This window comes from Siphateles boraxobius, unplaced genomic scaffold, assembly GCF_051911475.1.
Source record: "Siphateles boraxobius isolate OS27281-9 unplaced genomic scaffold, OSU_SipBor_1 33, whole genome shotgun sequence".
Lineage (NCBI taxonomy): Eukaryota > Metazoa > Chordata > Actinopteri > Cypriniformes > Leuciscidae > Siphateles > Siphateles boraxobius.
In genome coordinates this window covers 12704272-12727588 of record NW_027508953.1, presented here as the reverse complement: position 1 = coordinate 12727588, position 23317 = coordinate 12704272, and the positions used below count along the sequence as shown (strand labels likewise).

The 23317-nt window shown below is 39.2% G+C and overlaps 1 protein-coding gene and 5 non-coding genes across 6 annotated transcripts; all 6 read right to left on the bottom strand.

Moving 5' to 3' along the window:
- Positions 1 to 918: 918 nt before the first annotated feature.
- LOC143701878 (uncharacterized) lies at positions 919 to 15211 on the bottom strand. Its single transcript, XM_077195576.1, has 6 exons — positions 15188 to 15211; positions 9424 to 9511; positions 6937 to 7004; positions 6342 to 6429; positions 3409 to 3592; positions 919 to 3120 (listed from the first exon to the last, which is right to left on the bottom strand). Exons 2-5 carry the CDS (start codon positions 9509 to 9511, stop codon positions 3513 to 3515), a joined length of 324 nt encoding a protein of 107 aa, XP_077051691.1. The 5' UTR covers positions 15188 to 15211; the 3' UTR covers positions 919 to 3120; positions 3409 to 3512.
- Positions 3196 to 3325, bottom strand: LOC143701957 (small nucleolar RNA SNORA3/SNORA45 family). The gene has a single exon (XR_013190222.1). It is a non-coding gene; the product is annotated as a small nucleolar RNA SNORA3/SNORA45 family (small nucleolar RNA).
- LOC143701956 (small nucleolar RNA SNORA3/SNORA45 family) lies at positions 6511 to 6640 on the bottom strand. The gene has a single exon (XR_013190220.1). It is a non-coding gene; the product is annotated as a small nucleolar RNA SNORA3/SNORA45 family (small nucleolar RNA).
- Positions 9599 to 9728, bottom strand: LOC143701958 (small nucleolar RNA SNORA3/SNORA45 family). The gene has a single exon (XR_013190223.1). It is a non-coding gene; the product is annotated as a small nucleolar RNA SNORA3/SNORA45 family (small nucleolar RNA).
- On the bottom strand, positions 10339 to 10468 carry LOC143701955 (small nucleolar RNA SNORA3/SNORA45 family). Its single transcript, XR_013190219.1, has one exon. It is a non-coding gene; the product is annotated as a small nucleolar RNA SNORA3/SNORA45 family (small nucleolar RNA).
- Positions 11663 to 11792, bottom strand: LOC143701959 (small nucleolar RNA SNORA3/SNORA45 family). Its single transcript, XR_013190224.1, has one exon. It is a non-coding gene; the product is annotated as a small nucleolar RNA SNORA3/SNORA45 family (small nucleolar RNA).
- Positions 15212 to 23317: the final 8106 nt, after the last annotated feature.

Genomic DNA, 23317 nt, shown 5'->3' with positions numbered 1-23317 from the left:
AGGTGCCTTGATACAGCACTCTGGGAACAGCCTATTTGTTCAGAAATTTATTTCTGTCTTACCCTCTTGCTTGAGGGTGTCAATGAAGGCCTTCTGGACAGCAGTCAGGTTGGCAGTCTTACCCATGATTGTGGTTTTGAGTAATGAAACAGGCTGGGAGTTTTTAAAAGCCTCAGGAATCTTTTGCAGGTGTTTATAATTAATTAGTTGATTCAGATGATTAGGTTAATAGCTTGTTTAGAGACCCTTTTCATGATATGCTAATTTTTTGAGACAGGAATTTTGGGTTTTCATGAGCTGTATGCCAAAATCATCAGTATTAAAACAATAAAAGACCTGAAATATTTCAGTTGGTGTGCAATGAATCTAAAATATATGAAAGTTAAATTTTTATCATTACATTAGGGAAAATAATTAACTTTATCACAATATGCTGATTTTTTGAGAAGGACCTGTAAGTATCAGCCGCATTCCCAATGAAGGCAGTGCCTCCTAAAATATTGGATGAGAAAATAACAGTACGAAAAATAAAATTAAGCAAGTGTGAGACTGAACAGTGTATCACTTTTTAAAGTGACTGTCCAACAGTGACATCAGCAGTTAAGGTTTCAGCAGGAGGCAGCATCTCCTGAGTTTATAGAGCACCAAAAGCCCAAAGAATATTTGAAGTATTGTTGGACAGCTATAATGTATAACAGTGCAACGACGCATAGTGCTAACATTTAATAAATCATATGTTGTTTTGTTATAGATAGAAAATTAAACAAGTTTTGGAAAAAAAATAAGCTAAATATCACATACACGAGTTATGTGGACTTCGGGGATTTTTTTGTGTGGTCATTGTAGGCCATTTACTCAGGATTATTTTGGTAGGGTCTAGAAACCTATATAATCAGAAAACTAGACAACATGAAAACATTTTTTATATTTAATCTGCTTTTTATTTTCAGACAGATGTTTTAAAAATAACTTTTCAGGCAGATAATGTTAAATGTGACAAACCGTATTCTTGTGGCCTTGAATAATAAAAAAAAGGTAGACCTTTATCACCCTATGTTTGGAATGTCTGATGTAAACAAGCACTAAAAACTTAAAATAAAATGCACAAAATCTGAAAATGTTACAGTGTGCATTAAGAAAACATGCTTAAACTTAAGTTTATATATTTGGTTTTAATGTCACATTACACACCCACTTAATGTAATCCAAGGTTTCTTTTCAATCATGTTTTTTGGTTTTACCTGGAAAATGTGTCACAGTTAAATGAAAGCAAAAATATATACATATAAACATGTCAAATAATATGGTTTTAAAATGATAGCAGTTTTTCCTTTTCAGCTATACCATTACTTATTTCTCAATGTTCTGATCTGTAATGCTGCCTGAATCATAATCATACACCGTTCGTTGGCCAGAGGAGAACTGGCCGCTGACTGAGCCTGGTTTCTCCCAAGGTTTTTTCTTCTCCATTCTGTCACCTGGAGTTTTGGTTCCTTGCCACTGTCACCTTTGGCTTGCTTAGTTAGGGAAACCTAATATTTAACCATATTATATGAGAACTGTGCTGAGCTAGAGAGACTGTATAGATAAAAAAGTTATTAAAGCAGAACTAAGTAACTTTTTTACCTTAACCGAACAGCTTTGGAGTCATTGTAATGTTTATATTACTAATTTCGTGTTGAATGGTGGTCGTCTCGCACCCCCCTGGTGCCTGTGAGCCGCAAAACCACCCTTGCAACTCAGTGTTCGGAGTATCGTGTGATATCAGGTCTCGCGAGGTAGCGAATTGCTTTACGGCACTGCACGCGTACAGGCCCCCATCCAGGATACGGCTAGCTATAAGGACAACTATCGTCCCATGGCAAAGCTGGCATATAAGAAGCAGAAAGCTGGAAAAGCATTGTCGGATGAACAGAAAGAGGAAATGGCAGACTGACCGAGCGAGGAGTCAGACACGAGTAAACATCGGACCTGCGTTTTCAGAATGGCGGAAAAAAAACGAAGAAAGCGCGGTCGGAAGAGTCTAGAAAAAGGTAACGAGAATCTGACAGCACGAGGAACCGGGCAAGAGTCCCACTCGCTCAGGCTTTCACTGTCAAATTTGATTCCTGCGATTATCATGAGAACAGTTGTCAATATCTCACATAATTATCAGGACATAAATAAGCCTACATGTTGTAAATAGTGTAAATGAGCACAATTTGCAAACTATTATGATAAATTGCAATAATCATGTCTAACATCATCATAACGGACATTGTTACGAAATCAGGGCTCTCAAGTGTCATGCATTGAGCGTGACAGTCACTCATTTCGGTCTTTTGTCACGCTCTCCTGCCACACATTGTATTTCTCACGCTGAAAAACTATTTGTAATATATTTAATATGCCAAAACTCTGGCCGCGCCGCTCTCACTGTGGAACCGGCAGGAATCAAGCGCGTCTCCTCTGTTGTTCGTCGAGCTACACAATAGCCAATCAGAAAATAGCACTATTGTATCTGGGTAAGATTTAACGCAACAACCAATGACAAAAATGTATCTGTCAGCTGGATGTCGTTCTTGCCTGTCTTCAAAACTTGAGAGCCCTGCGAAATAATGCGACGTACATGATACACTTTATTGGTGTCATCTGGCATTTAGGCTCAGGTAAGCCTAACGCGGTAGGCTACTTTATTATTATAAAGTGCAGAGGCCGTGAGTGCAGATACGCTCTGCGTGAGTGGTGTTTACGACAGTAACGTTAAATACAAGTACTCTACAGCGACTCTAGGGATCGCTGTTTGACAAAAACCGAAATCCTGCATAGTGCCGCTTTAATTTAGTTATTATAACAAATTAACCACTGAATTTACTTAAGCTGGACTATGACACTATTTTCTTCTAGAATTGCTGTACAGCAATAAACTTATCACTGTAAAGCTGCTTTGAAACAATCTGTATTGTAAAAAACGCTATATAAATTAAAGGTGACTGATATCTGGCATCTAAAATTCTTTAACGACACGGACAATCATAAGTTTATTCAAATTTTGTTTTTGTTAAAACAACAAATTTGAAAAACAGGTGGGCATCACAACGTTTTTTTCAGGTCATCTTTCTTGATGGCATTGGATGATCCCTAAGACAATATAAAACAGGTGTTACACATCATGAGATGCCACAATCTCAATAACAAAAACAAGCTGATGTTTGCACATGTTTCTGAGCTGGTGATTGGCTGGGCAATGGAAAGCAGCAGCCAATGAATAAGCAGAGAGTTACTCTGCGAGTACTATAGCACACCAGGACAATGAGCAACATCAGGATGTGACTCTAGTCTCGCTCTTTAGACATAACTTTCCAAAAAGTAAGTTTAATTTATATCTGAAAGAATTAACAACTACTTTCAGTCTGTCAAAATACCCACCTCTCCTGTAAGGAGTTAGATGATCTGGAATGCATTCTTGAGGTGTACGGTCAACAGCTACTTTTATTAGGGCCGTGCATCATCAGAGTCTGTCATCTGCCCCACTATGGGGCACCAGGCCTTATAGAAACGTGAGAGTAGTGACAGCCAGAATGGGGAAGGTACTTGGCATAGTGATGTAATCCTAAATAAGGAAAAGAAACTATTTGATCCAAGGGAATAAATACAGACAACAAAGAAAAATACGGAGAAACTTAAGTGTCCTAACCAGGTGTGACATGACAAAATGGTCATCAAAAAAAGAAACTATAATCCAAGCAATTTTATCCTACACACTGTTGTAGCGACAATGAGCCTACATTAAATTAGCTTAAATATATATAGGGTATTTGAATAATTAATCATGAATATGATTAATATATTGCATATTACAGTTAAATTATCGAAGTTGAAAATCGATCGATTGTACATATGAATGATCAATCACAACGAATTATAATTCCTCATATATCAATTATCCACTTCCAGATCGATTATATGAGATAACCTTTAATGGAATTAATTTAGCTATCGAACTGTTTGTCCAGCAAACGGCCGTACGATTAACTTATCAACTTTTCAACAAAGTTAACACTTCTTATAAACTCCAAGAAATATTAATTTTCTGGCCGTGAACATTAATTTTCCTGTGTTTATAAAATTAGACTACTCCACGTAGTCAATAATAAAAGCTTTTGTAGCTAGGATCAACATCTTATTGACTTTGTAAAAATGAGCATTTTAGACAGAAGCAATCAAGAATATAATGGTTTTAATAATTGGACTAATAATACATCAAACTACAATTCACATAATATATATGTATATACAACCGGAACAGACAGAACGGAAAACATAACAAACACGAATTTACAATAGGATGAGAGAGGGAGAGAAAACGAGAGAGAGAGAGAAATAGAGAGAGACACACATTAACTAAAGGTCAGGAAGAGAGATGACCGAGATGATCTCTCAGCATGGCAAAAATCACAGACAATGTAACCTTAAGAGAGACAACAAGAAATCACGTCAGGTCATAACCAATACTTGCATATGGTTCTCGTTGTGTTGCTGAGGATCGCAGTCGTGTACCGCGTGGGTCCTTTTTCGGAGCGGACGTGTTAATTTCAAGTGTGCTATTTGCATTTGGAATCTGTTGCGGTCAACTCTCAATATGAGATACAAAGAGCTGTCATTATCAGTGAAGCAAGCCATCGTTAGGCTGAAAAATCAAAAAAACCATCAGAGAGATAGCAAAAACATTAGGTGTGGCCAAATCAACTGTTTGGAACATTCTTAAAAAGAAAGAACGCACCGGTGAGCTCAACAACACCAAAAGACCCGGAAGACCATGGAAAACAACTGTGGTGGATGACGAAGAATTCTTTCCCTGGTGAAGAAAACACCCTTCACAACAGTTGGCCAGATCAAGAACACTCTCCAGGAGGTAGGTGTATGTGTGTCAGTCAACAATCAAGAGAAGACTTCACCAGAGTGAATACAGAGGGTTCACCACAAGATGTAAACCATTGGTGAGAATCAAAAACAGGAAGGCCAGATTAGAGTTTGCCAAACAACATCTAAAAAAGCCTTCATAGGATGTTGTTCCAGAACTGTGGACAGATGAGACAAAGATCAACTTGTACCAGAGAGATGGGAAGAGAAGAGTATGGAGAAGGAAAGGAACTGCTCATGATCCAAAGCATACCACCTCACGAGTGAAGCATGGTGGTGGTAGTGTCATGGCGTGGGCATGTATGGATGCCAATTGAACTGGTTCTCTTGTATTTATTGATGATGTGACCGCTGACAAAAGCAGCAGGATGAATTCTGAAGTGTTTCAGGCAATATTATCTGCTCATATTCAGCCAAATGCTTCACGGCGCTTCACAGTGCAGATGGACAATGACCCGAAGCATACTGCGAAAGCAACCAAAGAGTTTTTTTAAGGGAAAGAAGTGGAATGTTATGCAATGGCCAAGTCAATCACCTGACCTGAATCCGATTGAGCATACATTTCACTTGCTGAAGACAAAACTGAAGGGAAAATGCCCGAAGAACAAGCAGGAACTGAAGACAGTTGCAGTAGAGGCCTGGCAGACATCACCAGGTATGAAACCAAGTGTCTGGTGATGTCTATGCATTCCAGACTTCAGGCTGTAATTGACTGCAAAGGATTTGCAACCAAGTATTAAAAAGTGAAAATTTGATTTATGATTGTTAATCTGTCCCATTACTTTTGGTCCCTTAAAAAGTGGGAGGTACATATACAAACTGTTGTAATTCCTACACCGTTCACCTGATTTGGATGTAAATACCCACAAATTAAAGCTGAAAGTCTGCAGTTAAAGCACATCTTGTTCGTTTCATTTCAAATCCATTGTGGTGGTGTAAAGAGCCAAAAAGATTAGAATTGTGTCGATGTCCCAATATTTATGGACCTGACTGTATCCGGACCTGAGTGAGGTCGTTTCAAGTTATGGACATATTTCATATACTCTTAACATCTGTAAACGAAGAAATTAAAACGCAAATATTAGTATTGAAATTTTACAGTTGTACTACATTTTTTTTATTAAATACTCGATTTCTGTCATTTTTGATTAACATCAAGCTTACAGTAATGTCAATTGTTTTCTAATCTTAAATATTTTGGTGGGTCTTGAGATAGATCAAAATAAGTGCAAAACCACAACAATGCCTACATATTTAAATTCTCTCTCCACCTAAATTCTCTCTCCACCTATGATCACACATTTTATTACGTTTTGCTTTAATGACAGCATTGTTCTTTCATTCAGCATGGATATTGGTGACAATTGAACACTAAGAATTCTCTGCATTACTGTATTCTTTGAACAGGTATTCCATTTCTATGTAATAGTTGTTTTTACCTGGTTGTCTCTGTGAAGGGAGGACGCATCTACAGCCTGCCTCCTGGGCGATACGGGGGATGCTATTAATGATCGCTTTCACCAACATCTGTAGTTTGAGAGAGGCAACACCACATTACACTTGATCAAGCAGGAAACAACTGCAACAGAAACAAGGATAAAAACTCGAATTTGTATCTGTGCTGGTGATTGGCTGGGCAATTGAAAGCAGCAGCCAATGAATAAGCAGAGAGTTACTCTGCGAGTACTATAGCACACCAGGACAATGAACAATATCAGGATGTGACTCTAGTCTCGCTTTGCATCAAAAAGTAGTATGATCACAAAGATACAAATGAGAATCAGCTGAAGAAAAGCAATTCATTTTCTTAAAGCCATGTTATACGATTTCAAAGATTGTTCATTATTAATATCCTTGTTTAGATGCTGGTTCTGGTTATATAGTACAATTCTAACAATATGAATAGAAAAAGAATGAAAAAAAAGAATGAAAAAAATCCATTCACTCTATTGGCTGTTCAGCCGCAGAGAAGTTGACCAATGTAAGCTGTCCGGCCGGACAGCTTACATTGGTCAACTGCTCTCATCCAATTACCAGCTCCACTTGAAGCTCCACTTGAAACTCCGCCTGGCGTTCGCGTCTCCACCGCACCCGCCCCCCTCCTGCGACATGAAATTGCACCCGTAAGCAGCTGACAGTCTATGGTAGCTAGCTAAGTAGCATATCAGCAATGGATAAAATAAAAAAAAGACAGCAGAAAGTCATTAGAGGAATGAGCAGAGATAAAAAAGAAAATGTGAAGAACGCCGAACTTTGAGTAGGATAAATATAGGGTACACCATTGACCGTTGGAGGAAGCTTCAGGAAGATCTGGGACTGAAGACCGACACTGACACGGCTGACTTTTTGTTCAGCAGGTAAACGTTTATTTATACTTTTATGGTGTGATGTGTTACATAAATAGCTTTTTATCAGTTTGACAACTTGCTCCTGCTGCCGGTCGGCATTGGAATGTTAGCCGTTTAGCATCGCCTATCACGGGTCAAAGTAATTATATTTCTTGAAGTCCTTGAATATATTTCAGTAGGCCTAGCGGGTTTCTGTTCGAGCCGATCGAAATTTGAACAAGATGCGCTGTGTGCTGCAATAACAATTACTGAAAACCTTAGCAATACTAGTATTATACTAATGGTGGTGGGGAGTTTAGAACATTTCATGTGTTGCTAATCTTGCGTTGACTTGAACTCAAACGTGACATTGAATTGTTGATGAAGCAACTAAGTTCAAGTGTCTAAAGGCAATTTTTACATATGATGTGTGTCCGATGTTTACTACCGGTGATCACAGCCTGACTGAGTGACATTGTTCAATTAGTTTCCCGGTGGGAGGGATCAGGTAGCACATAGGGGAGGGGTGTGTGTGGAGGGCCGGGATGAGTTTTTTTTAAACTTCCCTAACATCTCAGGCTTTCTCGACCAATTTTTAACATTGTATACCATAGCTTTAATACATTGTAACTGCAACTGTAACTGGTTCGGTCAAATTCAAGCACTTTTCAAGCACTTTCAAGGTCCATTTTAAAGCTTTTCCAGCACCTTACACCACCGTAAATTACATACATAGTCAAAATTATTATTTTGTGTTTTTAATCACATTAAAAGAGAATGCTATACACAACCAAAATTGTGTTTCGTAATAGCAGAGGATCAGACATTTAAGCAAAACAGGTCTTATTTTTCAAAATGTATCACTGTCTAGTAGCAATGAGTGGGAGGATTTGAGCCAAATGACATGCAGCTGGGTCATTCTGTCTCAAATCAGACAAAATCCAGGAAAACAGTTGCTGCATCCTCCTAGATTTTGCTTGAAGTTTATGCTACTGTCAGTCTTTTCACACTTTTCCAAATCTAGGGCATGCCGTACAAACTTGTAATGGTTCAGTCATATTGACATGTTTGTCTTTCACCCTACAAAGTTTGGACTGCCTATGAATAATACTTTTCATTATATTAATGTCCAAATATTGCTTCCCAGATAATGTGATTTTTAGGCTGTAAAACTGAAGTAATTTCAAGGTCTGAAAATATGCAGACATAGGATTTGAACAAAATCTGAGACAGTGCAATAACAACATGTAATTCCATTTTAACCTAGAAGACTCTGACAGTGCACAGGCACCTGCCTGATAAATAGCCTATATTAATTGAAAAAAAAAAATGTATTTCATTTCATATACATTTATCTACTGGAATAGAGCAGTGTAAATATTGCATAAGGCCATCCTCAACCTTACAGTAGGCTTGTATGACACTCCATCTGACACAATTTCTGTTCAGCAATCAACGATTGTTGTTATGCACTGGGCTAACGTTTAGTTACCGAACTAAACTGGCAGTGTGAAAGCACCCTCAGTCACTTAGCCTGCGAATTCCTAGATAGCAGTCACTAGCGTAAACAAATAGGCGCTAACGTGTACAGTAGGCTACTTCAGTTGGCTTACTTGAAAACTCTAGGGGGCTTTCACACTGGCAGTTTAGTTTAGAACAAAACGGGGCACGGTTCGCATGAAAAATCGCTAATGTGAATGCTGTCACGCGGACCCGGGTGCGCACCGGGGTACCAAACCCAAGACTGCCTGGAGGAGGTGGTCTGAGAGGTACTCTCCAGGAAGTAAAGTGACCAGCGCATGATTTTTAGCTGATTATGATGTATTTAGTTAAATAAAACACATGTAAGGGATGATAGTGTTAATTTACCTTAGATAAGAGCGAGAGTGAGTCTGCAGTGTATTCGCACACACATAGCGCGTGGTCTCAGGGCAACAAATTAATGGAAATCCACTGTCTCCTGCGTTTGCAATCAGCAGAAAGCCAAATGCGACACACAGTAATCCTGTGTTGTTCACTCAGCTGCGCATGATAACACCAAGTTAATAAAAAACTATTGACCCGCGTTCTGTTTTCTATCATGCGTCATTCAGCATTGATATTGGTGAAAATTGAATACTAAGAATTCCCTGTACTACCGTAATCTTTTCAAAAGTGAACAGGTATTCCATTTCTATGTAATAGTAGTTTGTACCTGATTGTCTCTGTGAAGGGAGGACGCATCTACAGCCTGCCTCCTGAGCGATACGAGGGATGCTATTAATGATTGCTTTCACCAACATCTGTAGTTTGAGAGAGGCAACAACATATTACACTTGATCAAGCAGAGAACAACTGCAACAGAAACAAGGATCAAAAAAAGTTGAAGAAATTGTATCTGAGCTGGTGATTGGCTGGGCATTGGAAAGCAGCAGCCAATGAATAAGCAGAGAGTTACTCTGCGAGTACTATAGCACACCAGGACAATGAGCAACATCAGGATGTGACTCTAGTCTCGCTCTTTAGACAACTTTTCAAAAAGTAAGTTTAATTTATATCTGAAAAAAATTAACAACTACCTTCAGTCTGTCAACATACCCACCTCTCCTGTTAGGAGCTAGATGATCTGGAATGCATTCTTGATGTGTACGGTCAACAGCTACCGTTATTAGGGCCGTGCATCATCAGTCTGTCATCTGCCCCACTATGGGGCACCAGGCCTTATAGAAACGTGCGAGTAGTGACAGCCAGAATGGGGAAGGTACTTGGCATACATCTTTAACAGTGATGTAATCCTAAATAAGGAGAAGAAAAAACTATTTGATCCAAGGTAATAAATGTGAGTTGCTACAGACAACAAAGCAAGGCTCAGGAAAATACAGAGAAACTTAAGTGTCCTAACAAGGTGTGACATGACAAAATGGTCATCACCACAAAAAAAAAAGAAAATCCAAGCATTTTTATCCTACACTGTAAAAAATTATTTGCCAGTTTTTGCTAAATTTCTACATGAAAATAGTTTCAAAGCCAGTCTTTTTCAGTGTAAAAACTTGCATCACACCTGGTAAAATTCCATTTCAAATCTCATGTCTAAGAAACTGTACAAAAACAGAAAAATGCCACAACATTAGCATGTTTCTGAGCTGGTGATTGGCTGGGTAATGGAAAGCAGCAGCCAATGAATAAGCTAAGAGTTACTCTGCGAGTACTATAGCACACCAGGACAATGAACAATATCAGGATGTGACTCTAGTCTCGCTTTGCATCAAAAAGTAGTATGATCACAAACATACAAATTACAATCAGATGAAGACAAGCAATTCATTTTCTTGATACATTGTATCTGTGTAGTCTGTAAAATGAGGGCGTTTTCTGCGCTGAACACCACAGAGAGTTTAACTTACGCAGCACAGACTACAGTTCATATTCGGACCTGAGAGAGCGAGTTTCAAGTTACGGACATATTTCATATACTCTTTAACATCTGTAAATGAAGAAATTAAAACGCAAATATTAGTATCGAAATTTTAAAGTTGTACTACATTTATTTATTAAATACTCGATTTCTGTCATGTCAAACTTTTGATTAACATCAAGCTTACAGTAATGTCAATAGGCTCTATGCACGATCGCTTCCGCGTTTTGTCTCAGCCCGCCCAGTTACTGCGTCAGAAGCCGGTTTTGCATTAGGTGGAGATAATGGCAAATTACACTTGCTGTTTACAAAAACTTCCTGTGGTTAACGTGAATGATGTTAACAACACTGTGAGGCAGTTAGCTGTCACACATAAGACTAAAAAAGAGAAGGGCTTTAAATTTTATATTTCGACCTACATTGAAAACTTTGAGGGTGAGTATTCTCATATCGTGCGAAATCAGACTAGCGAATCGGTTTCTAAAATCGTTGTCTCCGTTTCTGAGAAAATGAATTTTATTAAAGTTTTGCCGCTATACACTTCGCGCTTTGCGGAAGTAAAGACGCTGGCTGAGATCCAACCGGAAATACGTCAGCAGCGTTCGTGTATAGAGCGTATTGTTTTCTAATCTTAAATATTTTGGTGGGTCTTGAGATGGATCAAAATACGTACAAAACCACAATAATGCCTACTTATTTAAATTCTCTCTCCTTCTATGACCAAACATATTATTACATTTAGCTTTAATGACTGCATTGTTCTTTCATTCAGCTTTGATACAGGTGACAATTGAACACTAAGAATTCCCTGCATTACAGTATTCTTTTCAAAAGTGAACAGGTATTCCATTTCCATGTAATAGTTGTTTATACCTGGTTGTGAAGGGAGGACGCATCTACAGCCTGCCTCCTGAGCGATACGGGGGATGCTAAGTGATCGCTTTCACCAACATCTGTAGTTTGAGAGAGGCAACACCACATTACACTTGATCAAGCAGGAAACAACTGCAACAGAAACAAGGATCAAAAAAGTAGGTGGATTTGTATCTGAGTTGGTGATTGGCTGGACAATGGAAAGCAGCAGCCAATGAATAAGCAGAGAGTTACTCTGCGAGTACTATAGCACACCAGGACAATGAGCAACATCAGGATGTGACTCTAGTCACGCTCTTTAGACATAACTTTTCAAAAAGTAAGTTTAATTTATATCTGAAAAATGAACTGCCTTCAGTCTGTCAAAACCCCCCCTCTCCTTTAAGGAGTTAGATGATCTGGAATGCATTCTTATTGTGTACGGTCAACAGCTACCGTTATTAGGGCCGTGCAGTCTGTCATCTGCCCCACTATGGGGCACCAGGCCTTATAGAAACGTGCGAGTAGTGACAGCCAGAATGGGGAAGGTACTTGGCATACTTTAACAGTGTTGTAATCCTAAATAAGGAAAAGAGAAAAAAATTATTTGATCCAAGGGAATAAATGAGAGTTGCTACAGACAACAAAGGAAAACACAGAGAAACTTAAGTGTCCCAACCAGGTGTGACATGACCACACACAAAGTTAATCAGAGTATTTTTATCCTACAATATAAACAATTATTTGCCCTTTTCTTCAATTATGTGCAATTTCTACGTGAAAATTGTTTAAAAGACAGTATTTTAAGGTGTAATTAACCAAAACTGCAACACGCTGCTGCTAAAAACTTGCAGCATAACACCCGATTAGAAGTTCAATTCTATTTCAAACCTCAAGTCTAAGAAACTTTGTACAAAAACAGAAACATGCTTATAGGCGCACCATTTAATTTTTCGCAAATAGAGGTAGTTTATTCAAAACAAAAGCACAGCTTGATGACTCCTACAGTGATTACAAGGTGTTTGATTTCATTTCTTTGACATGTTCTATAATTGATGACTAGTCTATTCTTGGGTTATTAATCTCATAACATTTAGCCTATGCAATTTGTATGTGCAGTGTAAATGCATGTACAAGTGCTAAAAAATAAGTGTATAGAGCCCTGCATGTATAATTACAGTCATTCTCTTAGATGAGTGCCTTTTGGGTCATACCACATATATATGGGTGTATATATATATATATATATATATATATATATATATATTACACATACATATATATATACACACCTCAAATAGTTATATTTCTGATCATTTCATGTCATAGTGGATTAGTCAAACTTTAAGAAAATCAGTGGAGGAATGTAACGAAGTACAAATACTTCGTTACTTTACTTAAGTACATTTTTCACGTATCTGTACTTTACTTAAGTAGAAATAATAGTGCATACTTTTGACTTTTACTTCATTACATTTTACATCAATTATTATACTTTCTACTCCACTTCGTGAACGAATCTTTCTTTTGAACCGGTTCTTTTTAGTGAACCGGTCGAACCAGTACACATTAAAGGGTTAGTTCACCCAAAAATGAAAATTATGTCATTAATGACTCACCCTCATGTCGTTCCAAGCCCGTAAGACCTCCGTTCATCTTCGGAACACAGTTTAAGATATTTTAGATTCAGTCCGAGAGCTTTTTGTCCCTCCATTGAAAATCTATGTACGGTATACTGTCCTTGTCCAGAAAGGCAATAAAGACATCAAAGTAGTCCATGTGACATCAGTGGGTTAGTTAGAATTTTTTGAAGCATAGAAAAAAACATTTTGTTCCAAAAATAACAAAAACGCTGACTTTATTCAGCATTGTATTCTCTTCCGGTTCTGTTGTCAATCCGCAGGCTTGGAACGACATGAGGGTGAGTCATTAATGACATCATTTTCATTTTTGGGTGAACTAACCCTTTAAGCGGACTGAATCGTTCGAAACTTTTTGCGTCCTGCGTCAGCGCTGATCCACAAGTTACTCACTTTTAGACATGCCTGACAGTCCCTCCGAATCGAAATAAACCAATATCCCGGAGTATATTTTACCTCAGTCAATCCAAAAGTTCACTGAACTGAGACTTGTGCTGAGAGAAGTGATGAGTACGAGCAGCTGATACTGAGCATGCGCGCACAGGTACAGCAGTTCTTGGATCACCAGTACAGAACCGAGAACTGTGAGCTGAGCATGTTATGCAAGTACTTTTAGTACTTAAAGTACATTAAAAATCAGGTACTTTTTACTTAAGTAGGGTTGTCATTGTGGTACTTTTACCAAAGTAAATTTGTCACTGGTTATTTGTACTTTTACTTAAGTACTGAGATTCAGTACTTCCTCCACCACTGTAGAAAATGCATTTTCCCAGCTCAGGCATGAAATTCTAATGGATATTGAGTGTTTTTTCTTACTGAAAGTTGTTTTGGAGTTCAACCCCATTACAGACCACTTGGACCCTGTTTAAATATGATTTAAAAAGATTTTCAATGAGATGTCCCTTGTTTGATATCACTTATTGCATGTAGAATTTTATTTTTAAATACTCACCATTTGAATACCAAAATAGGTCATGAAAACTGTATCTAACATGGGTCTTCATATCTTATGACAAAATACATATTAGGATTTAATCAGGCTTTCATATTTTTTCCGACTGTCCTGTAAATTCTACACACAGCAAAACAAACATTGACCTAATTTGTCTTCTTATCACGAAAATATTAATAAAAACTATCAAATAACAGGGTTGAACGCAGCATAACGGGGTTGAAAATGATAACAGGGTTGAAGTGATGATCATTATTTCAATATAGTATGGATTTCTTACCAGTAAAATGAATGATATCACATTCAATAACATTTTATTACATTAAAGTTTGCAAAAACAAACATTTTAGTAAGTATTTAACATTAAATCAAAAGCATTAAGCATTAATTAATCACAAAAATCAATCGATCTTTCCATTTGGTCCAAAAAATCCCTTATAAAAACAGCATAGGCTATGGAAAACTACCTTGCTGGGATCTCATTTTGATTAAAACTTGTTTTTAGTGCTTAACATTGAAATTTGAAAACAGGACTGTAAGATGTCCATTAATTCATTCTTTATTCAGAAAGCCTGGCCCAAATTAGTTCTCCGTTTATAGGCCGCCAAGATCGAAACATTTTCCCCTGGCGGGGTGTCCGCCAGTGTTTGGGCGAAATTGTTTCAAATCGCTTATGCAATGCCTCTTTTTGAATTTCCATGTGCCGTGATGTATAAAGGCACTTAGCAAAAGTATCTTTTAAACATATTTTTAAGTGCATCCCGTTTATTGGCACATATGTGACAGTAATTTATTATTTGTGTCAGGACAGGAGTGCTCATAAATCATGCTGAAACATACCATATTTAGCATTATTTAATATAAAAAGCGAATACCCTAGTTTAGTAAACACACTAGGTCGCATCGCGAGTTTGTGTTCCAAAATTTAAGACCACGTGCTAAGACTTTTCAACATATCTCACTATTTAACCCATCGAACAGAGCCGTGTTCGATTTATATTAATGTGTTAGAGAAAGTAACTTTACATTATGCATGGAATGGTCATTTATATGGTATGATATGATATGATTAGGTCAGGCCAAAATTTTCCTTAAAAACCGAACGGTATTTCTCACTTACAAGTCTCTGCTCCCGAACACCTCGCCGCTCTGAGACGAAAGAGAACGTGCAGTCTTTTTCTTCCAATGTTTAATGGCGGTTGGCTGGCATACCAGATTTCGGTGCATTACCGCCACCGACTGGAACGGAGCGTGGAGCAAGGAACCACAGTAAAAGAACAGGCATGGGCAAGGATCGAACGTCTTCTTCTTCTCTTCGTTTTCTAGCGGATCGCAAACAACTTTTAACCCTCTGGGGTCCTTCATTTCAAAGTCACACTCAGGACCTTCGGGTCCAAATGGGCCGGAAGGGTGGGATTCATATTTATTAAAAGAAAATCCAAAAAAAATTTTTTACTTGTTTTTTATAAAAAAATCTTTTCTTTTTTTGGTGTTTTGAGAATTTTATGATTTATAATTAATATTTATGCAATAAATATGACCCATTTCCCCCCAGTTCGCCCCCCATTGAATATAATAGAAAATTATTTTTTTAAATATTTTTTTATTTTTATATTTTTTTTAGCTGTATTTCATTTTAGAGTCAAGCCTAGACCTCATGAAAGCAATTTTTGAAATGAGATGGATGCCATCTGGTGGACAAACTGAGCATTTTAAAAATGCAAAACGCATAGGTAATCTGAATTTATTGGTTTGTTTATGTATAAAAGTGTGTTTGTGTGTGTGTGTGTGTGTGTGTGTGTGTGTGTGTGTGTGTGTGTGTGTGTGTGTGTGTGTTTTGCACTCTTGATGTTTTATAGATTCACCCCTTCACTGTTGTGTACTTTTTTTCTGGATCGTGGCTGATTTGTAGATTGTACGCACAAAAAAACTCGGTATTTTCACATTTTTGCCAATTTGCCATTGATTTCCTATCCGGGTCCATTTGGACCCGAAGGTCCTGAGTGTGACAATTTTTTTTACAACCACTTAGATTATTCAAATCCTGTCCCCAATTTTTTTGGATGTTCATATACCAAGTACCAAAAAAGTCACCAAATTTCAGACCATTCCGATGAAGCTATGATTTAAAAAAAAATATATATTTAAATGCGTCGGGTCCATTTGGACCGAAGGACATAATATAATTAATAATTGGCACCCATATACATAATAAATACGTAGGGACCTATTGGCCCCTGGAGCGTACGTCAACGGCGCTGCCATATTGCGGAGGGCAACTTTCCCATACCTCTCATTACGGGAACTGAGAAAAATGCCTCTTTCGTGAGCTGCTTGGGGCTGTACAAATCGCCACATAATTGAAAACAGCTCTCGGGGAATTACCTTTCACAAACAAGACTGAAACTTTTTTTCTGGTAGTATTTGGTCTTTATATAATTAGTAATAGTAGCGTACACCACGTACAAACCACTGAAATCGGTTGATAAATGTTAACGTTATCATTATTTTTATCCAGGAAAACCGCAGCTCACCCGTTTACTTGCATTTGTTTACAGCGCAGTCTTGCCCTCAGCAAAATGGCAGACGCGTTGACGTATCGCAGCAACGTTCCAAAGAGGCCAATAGGGCGTCTATGTATTTATTATGTCTATGCCGGCACCTATACGCTTATTTCCAAAATAGAGGTCTCTGCAGACGGTAATAGGAGTTACCAAATCAGGGGGCGAGGACATAAACAGAGGGGCGTTTTCAACCGCTTTACCTGATTTGCCCACGTCACAGTGTGGGTAGGTCTTAGGGGTGGGGTCGGGAGAAGGGCATCATTTTCATTGCATCATTTTCATTGCATGATTTATAAACACCCACCAGTGTGAAAACACCCACAAATTTAGAAACGCCCACTTTTGTTCCGCAGAGACCTCCTACTCGCCGTTATTTAGAAATCGAAAGCGAGGCTCCGGTGGGAAGAAAACCGGAAGTGTCGCCTTTAATCATAGGAGAGTCGCGAATGCGATGGCGTATTGTTGTGTTTAATGTAGAAATTAGTTATTCTAAAAATGTACATACATTTCTTTCATACTTTAGACTATATACAGTGAAAATCATTTATATTTTTTTTCAGAAAGTAAAAAAAGAAGCAGGAACGAACTATATCTACATATCCTATATTGGATATTAACATCCAATAGAGGGTATCCACGTGACGTCACCGTTGGCCGGAGTGACTGCGGTTACGCCCACTAAGTGACAAAAACACTCAAGTACTCCTCGCTGCAGACTGTAGCGCGGTGTCGTCACGTATTCACGTCACGTTTGTACGTCACGTATGTGTTACCGCGCATGCGCGTTACGCGGTGACGTCACGAGTCTTTAAAACGCATGCGCAAATTTTACATCATATTTTTAAAGAACATAATGTATTAAAAAAAATCTAAAGTTATAATGAAAGCAGCAAAAAGGAGTACAGAGCACATCCATAGTTTAAACTATGCCTGATCCAAGGTAAACTTATATGGAATTTCAAAGTATATATTGTGTATTATCTGTGTAGTATTTTATTTAAAGTTTATTTTCACATTCTGTTGCACTTCACTGTGTAAATTACTGTAAACATTAATGGCACCTTATATTTCTTATTTTAATCATTCCTCTGTAATAGTTAATAATTGTTTATTTTTGTGCATTATAAAACATTTATTCAAATAAAGTAGTTTGAAGTTAAACCAAATACACACAGTATATTGTCAATCTCTGTATCACATATTATGCATGCCAACTCAAAAAACCAAACTCATAACAGTGATAACCTTTATTTCAAAACAAAGATGATAATTGTGTAAAAGAAATATGCACACACACAGACAGACACACACACACACACACACACACACACACACACACACACACACACACACACACACACACACACACACACACACACACACACACACACACACACACACACACACACACACACACACACACACACACACACACACACACACACACACACACACACACACACACACACACACACACACACACACACACACACACACACACACACACTACTCTGCTTGAAATTCCCCTCCTTCATTGAAAAAACAACTGAGCAATAGCCCTCAACCTCCTTATCGGAATAAAATCCACGCAGGACTCTGCTTCTGCCATCACCCACCCAGGTGGGCAGTCCTTGTATATTGCAGTGCAAGCCCTGAGTCATTGAGTACGGCACCAGGAAACCTTGCTTATATTGTCTGGAAAATGCACTCCAGTTCACAACACCTAATTTAGATAAAATGCAGAAAAAACAATATTGAATCATTTTGAAGAAAGGCATTAACATAGTACATACTCAAAGAAATGTATTTTTCAAAATATTTTAAACATATTACAGGAAGATGTTAGACAAAGATATGTTTGAATGTTATTGGCTTTGTCTGTAAAGTACCTAAGAGACTTACTTTGTTTATGAACAACATAAACTAGTTAAAAAAAAAGTTTGTCAAGACAAACTGAAAGTTTGAAATAGTTTTAAAAGCTTGAAGTAGTTTTCAAGCAGAACGTTTTGATATAAATGGATAGACAGACAGATAGATAGGAAGAACAGACATATAGATGGATAGATTGTACAGACAGCACAGTGACAACACTGTAAAACTCCCTTGATTTTTAGACCCAGGTCTCAAACACCTTTATAAGAGTAAGGTAAATTTCTTGAATAAATTGCAGGGAACTCAATACATTAATATGCTTTCTAAATGATAAAAACAAAACAAAAAAACAAAGGAGAATCACAATTAGTTTTATTTTAGCAAAATACAAATGTTCAACTCCATTAGCCTACTTTTTAATTTATTTTACCACAAATTTATTTAACATAACTTACAGTACATGCACTGCATTCCGGAATGTAACTTTTATAGTATGATCTGATAATGGGGACAACACTTATTTTGCAATGCATGCAAAAATCAACTACATGACCTCATTAATGTAAGTCTTTCTGCTCTATTTGAAGACATCTTTCAAGCCTTAATCTGTTTAAAGGCGAATTAAGACTTTTACATATCATTTTAAGACTCGCTGAAACCCTGTCATTTTTAATGCAAATTTATATCATAAAACATGTCATAACTTTTTTTTAAAATCTAAAACATTGATGCTCTATGACATCTCTTAGAATTAAAAGCCGTTAACACAAAAGCACAATTGTTAAAACAGCATAAATAAAGCTTATTGACTTACTGCCATCGAATCTCTCGCCGGAAGTGATTGAAACAAACTGCGCGCGCGTGCGTGCGCACATGCGTATTATATGACGATAGTCATACTTTGCGCATGCGTGGTAACACATACGTCACGTACATACGTGACGTAGAGACGTGACGTCACCGCGCTACAGTCTGCAGCGAGGGGTATCTCAAAACACTGAGCGGCAGCATTGGTTTTCAGCGTGAATGCTGCGGAAAAACACACAAATCGCGTCTAAAACGGGAAAGAGCTTTGAGACTGACTGTACAACTAGATTTGACGAGAAATATGAGGTATATTTTTACAGACTACCTAAAGCTACAGAACAGAGAAGCAAATCGCTGCAATTCATAGAAACAACTGGACTCCAGGCAGCGGAAGGTGGATTTGCAGTTATCATTTTTGTGTCAATATGCTGAATTTAGTGGTAAAATCATTCTCTATATATTGTAAAATAAATTTATATTTATCTCTATAAATTTATATTTAAATAAACACTGACAAAAAACTATACAAGTTTTAAGTCTAGACGATATGATGATATATATAACATTGATATAAGTGATCACCTGGATTTAGACCTGCCTACATTGTATTTATATAAAGCGTTCACAGGCAAATTTGCTTTATGTATTTCCCCGGTGTCAAAATCAGGCACATAGCCTATAAATGTCAGGAAACACGATTCCTGGCTGCATGTCAATATCCATGGATCACTGGATCTAAGTTGTAAGGAACACTATATTGAGTCCAATCTTTAGTTTAAACTGATAATCGTTTGATTTACTTGCGTTTTCGCAGTTTCCCCTATTAAATCCAGTGTAGTGTGTCGTCATTGGGCAATCACGTGACTGCTGTAAATTGCGGCATTCACCTGTGGACGGACACAAAGGGGACTTTAAAAGAGACGTGTGGGGCAAGCGAGAGACTCTCTGGGGTGGTGACCTGTGGAGAGCGTCTTGGCTGTCTCTCGGGGACAATAGGTCCTCCGGAGATGAAGATAGTTAGGTAGTTAGCTGTAGTGATAGCAAAATGAGGCTTCACCCAAAGGTTCATTACTCGAAGCTTCATTCAGCATTGCTCACTAGTGACACCTAGCTACTGTGCAAAGAAGTAGCAGACAAATTAATTAATTCTGAACCAATGCCCTGAGCAGACTTATGATGTCCATATACCCCCCCCCCCTCCCCGTTCTGTTTTATTATTTTTATTATTTTCTTCTCACTGTTAATGTCTGTAACCTTTCATTTGCAATAATAAAAAGACTTAAGCAGACATTTGTCCATTGCCTGGGTATACAATAAAATATGTATATTTCTCTGTCTGAATTTACTTGTCACACTGTGAACTGTCACACACACACACACACACACACACACACACACACACACACACACACACACACACACACACACACACACACACACACACAGTTAATTAATTAGTCATAAATGGTTTGGATAGTGACAATATGAACAACAAAAGTGACACTGTTGAGTGCAGTGCTTATGTTGGAGGGAGTGTAATAAAGCAAATTGCAACAGAAAAAGTGTGGGGTGGTAAAGGTTAAGAATTGTTTCTGGTCATTTTGTGCATAGAACTGTTACTATTGTTTGTGCAGTGTTGTGCTTATGGGACAGGGGACGTAGAGGAACGAAGGAAGGATTACAAATTATTTTTATTGAGGAACAGAATTTTTTCAAGTGTGTTGGGGTTTAGACGATTCCTCTTCTTGGACAGAACCTCTCCAGCCTTGGAAAAAATCCTTTCACATGGAACAGAGGATGCAGGTGAACATAAAAATGCCAGTGCCAGCTGGTATAAATGAGGATACTGATGTTTATGTTGAGCCCAATATACCAGTGGATCCTCAGATCTTGTGAGATTCACTATAGGTAAATATTGGTCCAATTCTACAGTAGCATCTGCTGTTGCACTTGAGCTCCTTCTACTGTGTTCAACCGTTCTATCAAGCAGATGTCAAAGGTCACCTAATAATAGAGGTACCAAGAAAAAATACTCCATTAACAATGGTTCACAGTACTAATCACTAATTTGAACATTCACACAACAAAGACATATACTACTTACTGTTGTCTGTGGATTGGCCTGCTTCTGAAGAGGCTGGCAGCTGAGTTGGGGATGTATTGGTGGAAGCAGAATTGAGACCAGAACTTCTAATTACAGTAGCGCATTCAGATTTTAATCTTGATACGCCTTCTTGCAGTTTCCCTTGACTTAAGAATCCTATTTTTTTTTAATCTGGGATCCAATTACGTGGGTATGGTCATCACACTTAGTGATTCTAATATGTACTGCTTGTTCCCTGACCCTCCGTACAAGGCTATCACCCAGCTGCCTTTTTAGATTGGACTTCAGCCCTTCTAGCTTACTCGTTACAGCATGATTAAGCATCTTCATCAAAGGAATCACTTTGGAGGCAGACACCCTTTTCTCTCCCGAAAGCTCTACTGTAGCCTGGCGGAAAGGGGCAAGAACATGTAAAGCATCCTTGTCACGATACAATTTACAAAAAGTGGAGAAGAGGACTCAAGTGCAGTAAAAGGATATTTATTAACAAATGAAAACAAAAACACAAAGCAAAAACCCACAAGGGGGAAAACATAATCAATGAAACATAAAACAGAACTGAACTAGAATGACAAACACTGACCAAGAACACGAAGACCATCACAAGGAACAGGGGTAACATAAGACAAAGATCTGACCAAGACAGCAAACAAGAAGAGACTTAAATAGGGAACGAATCAAGAGGGAACAGGTGGAAGAACTCAAACACTAATCAGGTAACGAGGGGGAGGGATCAAACAATGACAAGAGCACATGGCCCAACATAACAAAGACACCCATGTGCAATACGAGACAGGACAGACACGTGACATTACCCCCTCCCTACGGAGCGGCTACCAGACGCTCCATCAGGCGGGACGGGAGGGACAGACCAGGGTGGGACGGGAGGGACAGACCAGGGCGGGACGGGAGGGACAGACCAGGGCGGGACAGACCAGGGCGGGACGGGAGGGACAGACCAGGGCGGGACAGACCAGGGCGGGACAGACCAGGGCGGGACGGGAGGAACAGACCAGGGCGGGACGGGAGGAACAGACCAGGGCGGGACGGGAGGAACAGACCAGGGAGGGACGGGAGGAACAGACCAGGGCGGGACGGGAGGAACAGACCACTTACTCCTGGGAGGCCAGGGCGAAGCAGACAGTCCATCGGGCGGCCAGGGCGAAGCAGACAGTCCATCTGAAACATTTACAAGAACAGATACAAACACAGACACAAACACTGGGTCCGGAACCGACATGGGCTCCAGCTCTGAAACAGGCACTGGCTCTGCCTCCGGCTCAGGAACAGGCACTGGCTCTGCCTCCGGCTCTGGAACAGGCACTGGCTGTGCCTCTGGGACAGGCACTGGCTCTGCCTCTGGGACAGGCACTGGCTCTGCCTCTGGGACAGGCACTGGCTCTGCCTCTGGGACAGGCACTGGCTCTGCCTCTGGGACCGGAACAGTAGGGACTGGCATCTCCAAGATCCGAGCCAGACGCTCCAGATAGTCCGTCACAACCTTGGCGGCCACGCCAAAGGGGATCTCTGGCTCTGTCCCAGACTGAACAGACGGAACGTGATCAGTCTCTCGCTCGGCAGACGGGACGTGAACCGTCTCTCGCTGGGCAGACGGGACGTGAACAGTCTCTCGCTGGGCAGACGGGATGTGACCAGTCTCTCGCTGGGCAGACGGGACGTGACCAGTCTCTCGCTGGGCAGACGGGACGTGAACAGTCTCTCGCTGGGCAGACGGGACGTGAACAGTCTCTCGCTGGGCAGACGGGACGTGAAAAGTCTCTCGCTGGGCAGACAGAACGTGATCAGTCTCTCGCTGGGCAGACGGAACGTGATCAGTCTCTCGCTGGGCAGACGGAACGTGATCAGTCTCTCGCTGGGCAGACGGGACGTGATCAGTCTCTCG